This window comes from Ceratosolen solmsi, unplaced genomic scaffold (genome assembly GCF_000503995.2).
Source record: "Ceratosolen solmsi marchali unplaced genomic scaffold, CerSol_1.0 scaffold1, whole genome shotgun sequence".
Classification (NCBI taxonomy): Eukaryota; Metazoa; Arthropoda; class Insecta; order Hymenoptera; family Agaonidae; genus Ceratosolen; species Ceratosolen solmsi.
The window spans coordinates 12,426,436-12,436,197 of NW_011948415.1; the positions used below are offsets into that span (position 1 = coordinate 12,426,436).

Genomic DNA, 9,762 nt, shown 5'->3' on the forward strand with positions numbered 1-9,762 from the left:
TGTTCATTATATGATTTTATTAAATTATATCCACCATGAGATGTAATAAAAAAAGGAATACAGTCGAGTACATTCGGTTAGACAGCCGTTAACTTTTTTTGTATTCGATTCGCTCTACCTTTACTTCATCGCCAACCAATTGATAGACGTACGTAACAACGGTAGAACTTTGAATGTCCATTAAAACAAACGAAGGAATGACAGATCTAAAAGCACAGATTTTGCACTAATGGTTTGTATACAACAATTATTTTTATATAAAGTAAAGTTATACATCTAAATCATTTATCTTAAAAACATTTATCAAATAAATCGCTTTCATTATAATAATGAATTATACGGTAAAATTCATTATTCCATGACACATAAATATGATTGAGCTGTAATTTTTTTATGCTTACGTGTCGAGTGGATTGTATGCTCCAGTTGCGGAACCAGGATTAATATAAAACTTATTTTCATGCTCATAAGCTTCAAACTTATGCGTATGACCAGTTATCAATATATCAACATCTAATTGCCGTTGAATCAAAGCTAAAGCTTCTGGATCACCCCACGGAACAACTTGATGACCGTGAGATAAACCTATTCTAAATTGCCCAACAGTCACCACTTTTTGTTCTGGATAATTAAGATTCTAAAAACAAGTAGTATAAGCCATGAACAAATGATAGAATTAATAAACACAATATAAATGGAACAAAAATACCTCGTCGAAATCTCCCCTAACTATGTGTACATCACTTGCCAAAGTTTTCAAATAATCATACGATTCTTTTGTGCAAAGATTTCCTGTACACAATATATGCTGTATTCTACCAGGAACAAGGAGCTTTTTAAACTTGCTAGGCAGACTACTACATCGGTGTGGAATGTGTAAATCACCCAAAACTAATACAAGCTAAAAATAGTTTCGATACATCGATTTAATTACCAAATCAAAATATTTATACAGAATTTTAAAAAGTATAAAATTAAATTAGAATTAAATCCTATACATCAATAGGAAATCTAATTCATGTTTTTTTTTCTTACAGAATAAGCAATAGTTATTTTTTTTTCTTTCTTTTTATAAATTATGGCTCATTTTAATTGTAATTTTATTTTATATTATAATAACGATACATCCGATACAATATTTACACAAATATTAGAATAATGCTTTCGGTATATCATAAAATTTTTCATTATTTATAAAAACAAAAACCATTCACAATAGAATTCAAAATAATTTTTAGCTATTATATTACTACATCAATAACTAATTTATTCTAAATAACTCGTACATAAGTATTTTACTAAAAGTTAAAAAATAAATAAATAAATAAAAAAAAAAAGAAGAAAAAAAAAAAACCCAAATAAAATGAAAAAAACATGCATAAATAGTCGGTATAATTTCCAATAAATCATAAGAAATAATGAATTTTTCAAACATAAACGTAATTATACATAAATTTAATAAAGAACTGAAATTGCTAGGTTATAATTAGTACACCATAATGTGATTGTTATCAACTAGAAAATATTACTCTATTGAACGTAATTTAACTTACCATGATTAAAACTATTAGATTTATGTATTTCACGGCAAACACAATTTCTAACGATTTTATGTCGATATATAATTTTAATGATTATTCTTTAATAAGGAAATCCATTTACTAAATGTCAAATATTCCCCAGTGGGAGTGACAGTATTACTACATACCTAACCCAAACTAAAATTCTCTGTATGTCGTCGTCCATGCGTTTTGTTTTCCGGTTTCGTTTACAAGCGGGAAATCGCAGTGTTGAAAATGTTTTATGATATTATAAAGGATAAATAAATATTCCGACTCTCCGATTTTATAGGGCATTTTGATAAATTTTTACAACGATAACTGATAAAGATGAAATGTGTCGTATCAGGTGGAAATATAAAAAGTGAGTTCAATTTATTATTGCTTTTAGGTTATTTCTATCGTATAACATTAAATGATAATATAATGTAATAGTTTATCGTTTAAAATAATTCGTATTTCATTGAATAATGTTTTTAATTTATTTGACAGTTTTAGCACGTGCAATACAAATGCTCTCCAAAATTGGAGAAGAAATGTTTGTACAGCCACAAGAAGACAGTTTGTCTTTTCGATCGGTCAATGGATCGAATTCATCATTCGCAGACATAACATTTCATGAGAATTATTTCTCGTATTATGCTTATGAAGATCTAGACGAATCCGATAGTCTTAAATGTAAAATACTTATTAGAGTGAGTTAAAAAATACATTATAAATATTCGTTCTTTGGCTACTAAGTTTGTTCAAGTTTGTATAATTCTTTTAGAGTGCATTGACAGTATTTAAAATACCAAGCTTAATAAATAAGCAAATTGAAACTTGTCACATACAACTGGATGCAAATTCTACAAATCTATGTTTTATTTTAAAGTATAAAAATAATATTATTAAAACTCATTTGTTACCAATATTGGATTGTGAAACGATCAGAGTATGTTATCCGCTATATTTATATACTTTTATATATCTATAATTGTCTCACCAAGATCCTTTTTAGGCAAATTATAAGAAGGAAGGGACAGTCAATCATTTATGCATTCAGCCTCGTGTATTGAACGATGTTGTTCAAAATTTTCAACAAAATTTATTAGAAATCACTATTGAAGTTTTAAAGGATAAGATTCTTTTGAGGAATTACATAGACGAGACTAGTAGTAAGTTCTTGCTTCGATTGATTCAAACCTTTTAATTTAATTTTAATATTTTTTTAATTGTATGTTTAATTAAATATGACTGACCGTTTTTAGATTTATCAAACGAAACACGTACGCAGTTGGTTTTTGGAATGGGCGAATTCGATGAATATAAAATCAATTCAAACACTACGATTACATTCTGCTTAAAAGAATTACGAGCAATATTACATTTTGCAGAAATTCTTGCCCAACCTATTCATATACATTTTGATTGCGCAGGAAGGTAATAATATCTGTAATAAATAACGTCTGTAATAACACCATAATTACTTATTAATATTAATCTAGTAATAATATATTTTTTAGGCCAATTGTATTTATTTGTAAAACTTTAGGAGTAGAGAGTAACTTAGTTCTTGCTACTCTAAATCCAGACGATGATCTAGGATCGCAAAGTACGACGCACACACGACCGAATTCAGTGTTAAAAAATTCTGCAAAAAAACCTACAAAAGCAAAAGGGAAGATAAAATCATTGAGCAAAACAGTGTTCGGTAAATTAGCGAATAAATATCCGACAAATACAAATACTGAAAAGATCGAATCATCGGATAAAATTAGCAATGCTTCCGAAACATCATCTCCAAATAATAATAATAAATTTAATGCAACTAATTCACCAAGAGTAAACTCTGCAAAAGTAATTGCCTCCAATTCTAATACGAATAAAAGAGAAAATGATAATAGCTCAAAACAGAATGCTTTTTCATCGCTATTAAAAAGAAAATCTAATCAGGAAATTCACAGCCCTGATGGCGGCGATAAGGATGATCTCGTTCAGAATTCACCGCCAAAGCAGCCATCGAAAAAGGCGAAATTAATATTCAAAAAGTGTTTTCAAACAACATTTAATCCAGAATCATTGCCTGGATATAATAACATTGAAGTTGAGGATTCCGGTGAAAGCGATTAATTAATTAATCGTTCGCTTACTCGCTTTATTTTTGTACAATAACTCATTATATTTATGTTGAAACTGCCAAATGTCAGTGTGCAGGTAGAATGCAATGACATCGTAGGCAATTAGTATGTATGACCAAAACAGTATGCCGATAGAACTGTTAAATTTATAAAATTGTTAAACTAATTTTTTATTTTTTTATGTGTTAGTGAGTAAATTATAAAAGGAACATATTAGGAAAAGAAAAAAAATACCTATTATTTTTGTTAGAATTATTTTTGTAACAAGATACAATATACTTGGATTTTAAACATTGAATATATTTATTTATAAGAACAAAAACAATTTAAAGAAAATTTAAAAAAAATTGTTCTTACAATTTATAAACTATTCAAATGTAATATTTAATAAAAATTATACTATTATTTTTTCTTGTTTTTTTTTTTTTTTTTTTTTTTTTTTTTTTTTTTTTTTTTTTTAATTTTTTTTTTTTAAAAATTACTGTTTAGTACAAGAAAAAATATTCCATATAAAATAAACTGTGATATCCTAATTAATATAATCATTAACAATAATTTTAATAAATATATTTTTATCTTTTATTTTATTTTATTTGAGTGTCACAGTATAATTATAATATATATTAAGAACGACAATAAAATACGAGAATGAACGATTGACTTCGTATAAGTCTAGAAATTATATCTAAAATACGTTAAGTTTGTTTTTCTAATTAAGATTTGTAACTGTCGATGTAATTTTATGAAAATTATAAAATAACAATTCGTCGGGCGATTTCAACCATGTAATTTATAATATTAAAAACTTGATACATTGATGAATAAATTAATTGAAGAAAAAAAAAAACTGGAATTAAATTATTCAACGTTGTCGTGCAATACTTAATATCTATGTATAATAAGATTAATTACAATGTAAATAAAATACAATTAATTATTTAAAGCAAAGATCTGCTTATCATAATCTACAATCAATAATGACACGTAATCTTCTGTGATTCAACATTTCATGTATTTAAGCAATTTTTCTAAATAAATAAATTTTATTTATAAAATCAGTTATGAATTATTCAATTAGTTAGCAAAACATAGTATTAACATTCTCTAATTTTTAATAAGGAAAATGTCTTTGTAATATCTTTAAATAGTAAATAATATTTTTATTTCACTTATATTTAAAAAAAAAAAAAATTAAATATACATCCGTTTACAATTGTTATTAAAAACTATTTTTTAATATACTCCCTACAATTGAAAATTACATAAATTTCTGATAAACTTTTGTTTATTGGCTTATGTACCTATACGGTCTTTCGTTTCGTGTATAAATTATGTTATTGTCCCTTCGGAAATTTAATCACCGATGTACTCAATATTTTCGTATATTCAATCGATGAATATCTGCAATTTTCAACACATAACTACCGATTAACAACAATGTCAAATGCCCTCGCCTCCAGCAATGTTTAAATATTGAAAATATCGCTCCAGGGATAGTTGAATATCTTACTAAACATGTCTAAAGATTTACTGGACAGACTAATAACTAACATAATCAACCTTATCATACTGCAATCATATTCATCGTCACTAATCATAGACAATTGCAGTAAGAATAAAACTCAGTACGCAAATACACGTCGAATGATCGCTTGTACAATATATGTGTGCTTGTATATATTTTGCATAAGAATAGTCTTTTTATTTATACCTTTCAATTAGCATACAGTAGTGCAAAATACTACTAGACAAAGTTAAATGAGAAATATTGATTGTTTATAATGATTCTAACTACCGTGATTACTTACGACACGAGAAAATATATTTTATTCCGAAATGGCGATTTTGGCAAGATAGAAAATGAAATTGAGTAGACATTTTTATTAAAATATCGCTTATGAATATTCTTTATGAAAATTGAATTCATAATTAAATATTTATAAAAGTCGTATATAATTTGATATCAAAGACTTATATATTGAATATAATAAGCGCGATATGATACAGCATGTTGTATATTCTAGTAGATCCCTTCAATTCTTCATAATTCTGGTAAATAAATGCAATATTTTAGTATATATGATAAAAGGAATTTATTTAAATAAATGTTTCAAATGAGTTTGTTTAAAATTTATCTTAAGTCATTTTAAGTTTTGTAAAAGTATTAGATGGTGTAGCTTGTGACACACTATATACATTTACTAAATTTTAAAAACTTTTCTTCAACAATATTTAACAAAAACAAAAAAAAAACAAAAAACAACGGAAAATGTGATATATTTAAATAACAATATAAATTAAATGAATTTATATAACTCTATTTAAAAAAAAATCCTATTTAGATCGATAAACTGTGGCCATAAATACACTAGTAGTTTTTTTTTTTAATTAATTACACTAAAAATTAGAAATATATATTTAAATATATTGAGTATATGTGAATGAAAATTAAAAAATATCAACGTTATAATTTTTGTCGTCATGTTAAATAAAAATTTTAAATTAAATAAACCATAGAAATAGATGATAAAAACAGCAATTAACCTGAAATATAAATCTTCTTTACACGAAATTACCTTGTGCAATAAAAATTATAATGAATTTAAAAATTACTTACAACTAGTTACAATGAAGTAATTATGTAATTTTTTTTTTTTTTTTTTTTTTTTTTTTTTTTTTTATAGAAAACCTGGAAAACTTGAAGATAGTTAGAATGAAAATATCTATTAATCCAAAGGCAAAACTAAATGTTGAATTATTCTCAATGGTTCGAAGAACGATATATTTTTAAATAAATCTACACCTAAAACTGGATTCTTCTCGATGTATCCAATAGAATAAATATTAAATAATCGTTTAATCATTATTCATTTAGAACAATAATTATTCTCTGAAACTTAATAATTCATACCGCTGAACACTTGTCTCAATTTATATTGCGAGTGTATTTCAAATTATCATATATATATATTAAAAAATAACTTTTTATTACCTAATGAAACTAATAGAATTTATGCAACATAAACTAAAGGCAACAATCAGGTTTTAAAGACAAGTTTGTATTTGCAAATTCAATGATTTACAGCGCGAGAAGTGGGCTCGAGCTTATTGTGCTACAAAAAATGTTTAAATTCTTTTTAATTCTCTTTAAAGTTAATAACGTTAAATATGAATTCTGTTTTTTGATTGCATAATCTCTAAAACTAAGATATATATATGTGTGTGTGTAAGTTTATATCTCTGTTGATCTATTGTTATTGCAGGGGCACATATTTTGTAGAATTTGATAAGAGATTATTTATGTTTATTTTATATTTTGCAAATAATATTGGTTTTTAATATATTATAATATATTATAAATATAATCAATGTATTGAACACATTTTAATTAATCTACGGGCGAGAAATGTTTGAATATAATCAATGTAACAAGTAAGAGTTATTTTAATAAGTTTATTTCTAAGTTTTATTTCCTTTAAAAGCTTTAATTCCTTATTATTTTTAATTACACGTCTACCTCAAAGTTAATATTTATTTATGTTCTTTGTATCGTTGTAATATTAACACAGCTATATAAAAAAATGATAAATTTTACTAATTTAACATTACGATTCTCAATGAACGTTTATATTGTACATAAATAATGCTCGAATACTTTAAATATAAATAGTGACATTGATATATTACAATTTAATTATTAAATATATGCGTGTTGCTTAGTAAAAATTTATCTTAAATCATTTTATTGTAATATCGCTATTACCATATGTTTAGTCGTATTAATTATTGAGAATATCGTTTAGTAATAAAAAAATAATTAACGGCAAAGCGTTGATTTTAAATATAAATAATGCTTATGCTAAGATTTTACAAGTCAAAATTATGTTGATTTATGAAAATGATTATATTATTAATGAGAAAAAATTATATTCTTTATTATAAAGTGCAACCCTACTAAATTCATACTTTATAAAATCTTGATAAATTCGTAAGCTTAATAATAACATTTATCAATAAATTGAATCGATAATAAAATTTATCTTTATCATTATCGTATCGCGATCGATGGCAAAACTTCTCTCTATCTATCCAACTCTTTCTCTGTCTCTTAGGCTGAGTAATTTTTAGAAAACTTATCCCCCCCCCCACCCGCGCTCCGTCCACGTCCCGCCAACGACAGCAAACAAACACGTAAGTTTACCTTATTATACTTACGGTTTAATGTCATTGGTATGCTGACAAGTGCACCAGTTAATTTTCTTGTGTTTTAATATTATTAATTATTTGTATTTTACAGTTCGATTATAAATGGTTACATGTAAATATTTTATTTACATAAAAATGTAAATAACAAATTTTAACAAGAAGCAATTATACATTTAAGTTTATTTATAAAAAAAATAAACACATTGTATTATTGCCGACAGTTTATAAAATATTGAAAATCGTGTGTTTTGATTACGTAGTTAATTACAGAAATAGAAATAGTTTATTAATTACAAAGATTATAAATATTGAAATGTTGTTTATGGTGATTAAATTATTATTATTATCAATGTTATAAGTTAAATATCGTATCGAAAAGTATCTACTGTCATATGTGGTAATGTTTTGAAAATACACAAGTGACACGATTGTTAACAGGCATTACAAATTATCTAAAAAATAATTATAAAAATATAATTAAAAGGTAAATAATAATTATTATAATTTTAGAATATGTAATTTTGTAATGTGATGGAATTAATTTTTATATTTATATTTGAAAATTATATTTTTCAGATTTAGTAAAGCAGCAACTAGTTTTTCTAGTTATTCCTTTCCCTCTCGATATTACATGTCAGTAAATAAAATAATGATTCCATTAAATCATATACAAGCTCATTTTATAGATTTTATATTTTTTATCTATATGATATGAAGTATTTCCTGTGCTGTTATATAATTAAAATGACTAACAGTTGAAGTATGTATTAATTTAATATTTAATTTAGATAATACATTTTTACATCACCAATTGTATCTCGCTTTATCAGTTGAATATTATTATAATTATCTATAAGACTAATGAATCAATATAACCTTCAAATCATTAACAAGTATATTCATTTTATTATAAAGTAGAATTTTGTAATAAATTACAATAGTTGTTATTTCTGCAAAATTAATTTAATAATAATTTAAAGATAGGCCTGAATTAAAATTTAATTTTTTCCAGAAATGTATATGTACTATTGGTTTGGAACCAAATTACAAAATTTTTTATTTTATGGGTACAATATAATCACCACGTATGGTTTGATATCAACATGTTTGGGTTTATCAGCTTTAGCAATATTATATGAAGCTATGAAATTAATACAAATTAGATTACAAGAAATTACCAAAGAACATAACCAAGTAACAAAACCAACGCAAAACATGGATAGTTCTTCTTTAATATCGGAAACGTCTGATAAAACTATAAAAGCTTATAGTTTATCGCATTGGTATGTAGATATATATATATATATATATATATATATGCACACACATTGTAAGAACTTTATATTTGTAATTCGTTAGAGTAAATTCTTTGCTTTCATCGTGTTTTAGTTGTACATGGATGAAATGGATTTTAGAACTTTTTCATCGATGTATTCACGTTATGTTAGGATATTTCCTCATGCTCGCAATAATGACATTCAATGGATATATAAATGTTGCGATTGTATTGGGCAGCGGCATAGGCTACTATATTTTTGGTCTTATACTACTGAAAATAAATCTTGCAAAGATTAAAAAACATCATAGATTAGCTCAGTGTAATCCAGTATGTGCAGGTAAAAATATCATACTCTTAATATAAATTACGAAAATATCATATAATTTGAAATCTTTTGTAAAAAATGCACTTTCATTATACAGATGCAATAATCAGTGATAGAAGAGAATCAGCAATATCAATAATTTCAGAAAATGTAGAACCAGAATCTAATGTTAATATTGATGTTGACGTTCACATTAAAGCTGAATCTTAAAATTCAGATTTTTAATTAAATATGAAACAATTTGTGATATACTTTTTATATAATAGATATAAT

The 9,762-nt window shown here is 24.8% G+C and overlaps 3 protein-coding genes across 5 annotated transcripts; 2 read left to right on the top strand and 1 right to left on the bottom strand.

Moving 5' to 3' along the window:
- Positions 1-1,649, bottom strand: Vps29 (vacuolar protein sorting 29). The gene is made up of 4 exons (XM_011508035.1): positions 1,554-1,649; positions 710-901; positions 402-637; positions 1-206 (listed from the first exon to the last, which is right to left on the bottom strand). Exons 1-4 carry the CDS (start codon positions 1,554-1,556, stop codon positions 89-91), a joined length of 549 nt encoding a protein of 182 aa, XP_011506337.1. The 5' UTR covers positions 1,557-1,649; the 3' UTR covers positions 1-88.
- Positions 1,650-1,754: 105 nt separating this feature from the next.
- On the top strand, positions 1,755-3,881 carry Rad9 (cell cycle checkpoint control protein Rad9). The gene is made up of 6 exons (XM_011508034.1): positions 1,755-1,923; positions 2,052-2,254; positions 2,329-2,493; positions 2,560-2,716; positions 2,810-2,981; positions 3,065-3,881. The coding sequence occupies exons 1-6, from the start codon at positions 1,890-1,892 to the stop codon at positions 3,669-3,671; spliced, it is 1,338 nt and encodes a 445-aa protein (XP_011506336.1). The 5' UTR covers positions 1,755-1,889; the 3' UTR covers positions 3,672-3,881.
- Positions 3,882-8,466: 4,585 nt separating this feature from the next.
- Positions 8,467-9,762, top strand: LOC105368888 (probable low affinity copper uptake protein 2). 3 transcript variants are annotated; one of them, XM_011508036.1, is made up of 4 exons: positions 8,467-8,645; positions 8,898-9,168; positions 9,275-9,501; positions 9,587-9,762. In XM_011508036.1, the coding sequence occupies exons 2-4, from the start codon at positions 8,900-8,902 to the stop codon at positions 9,697-9,699; spliced, it is 609 nt and encodes a 202-aa protein (XP_011506338.1). In that variant the 5' UTR covers positions 8,467-8,645; positions 8,898-8,899; the 3' UTR covers positions 9,700-9,762. The 3 variants fall into 3 exon arrangements, with proteins under 3 accessions (XP_011506338.1, XP_011506339.1, XP_011506340.1); XM_011508037.1 differs by lacking the exon at positions 8,467-8,645 and adding an exon at positions 8,703-8,778; XM_011508038.1 differs by lacking the exon at positions 8,467-8,645 and adding an exon at positions 8,770-8,799.

What these genes read in the sequence shown, in the direction of transcription:
- Vps29 (XM_011508035.1), bottom strand. An exon ending in TTAGGGGAGATTTCGACGAG is followed by an intron (nt 638 to 709) that starts GTATTTTTGTTC and finishes ACTTGTTTTTAG; the next exon opens with AATCTTAATTATCCAGAACA. An exon ending in GCATACAATCCACTCGACAC is followed by an intron (nt 207 to 401) that starts GTAAGCATAAAA and finishes CTGTGCTTTTAG; the next exon opens with ATCTGTCATTCCTTCGTTTG.
- LOC105368888 (XM_011508036.1), top strand. Translation starts at nt 8,900, where the DNA reads ATGTATATGTACTATTGGTTTGGAACCAAATTACAAAATTTTTTATTT. An exon ending in GCTTATAGTTTATCGCATTG is followed by an intron (nt 9,169 to 9,274) that starts GTATGTAGATAT and finishes ATCGTGTTTTAG; the next exon opens with TTGTACATGGATGAAATGGA. An exon ending in GTGTAATCCAGTATGTGCAG is followed by an intron (nt 9,502 to 9,586) that starts GTAAAAATATCA and finishes TTCATTATACAG; the next exon opens with ATGCAATAATCAGTGATAGA.
- Rad9 (XM_011508034.1), top strand. Translation starts at nt 1,890, where the DNA reads ATGAAATGTGTCGTATCAGGTGGAAATATAAAAA. An exon ending in ATCAGGTGGAAATATAAAAA is followed by an intron (nt 1,924 to 2,051) that starts GTGAGTTCAATT and finishes TTTATTTGACAG; the next exon opens with TTTTAGCACGTGCAATACAA. An exon ending in AATGTAAAATACTTATTAGA is followed by an intron (nt 2,255 to 2,328) that starts GTGAGTTAAAAA and finishes TAATTCTTTTAG; the next exon opens with AGTGCATTGACAGTATTTAA.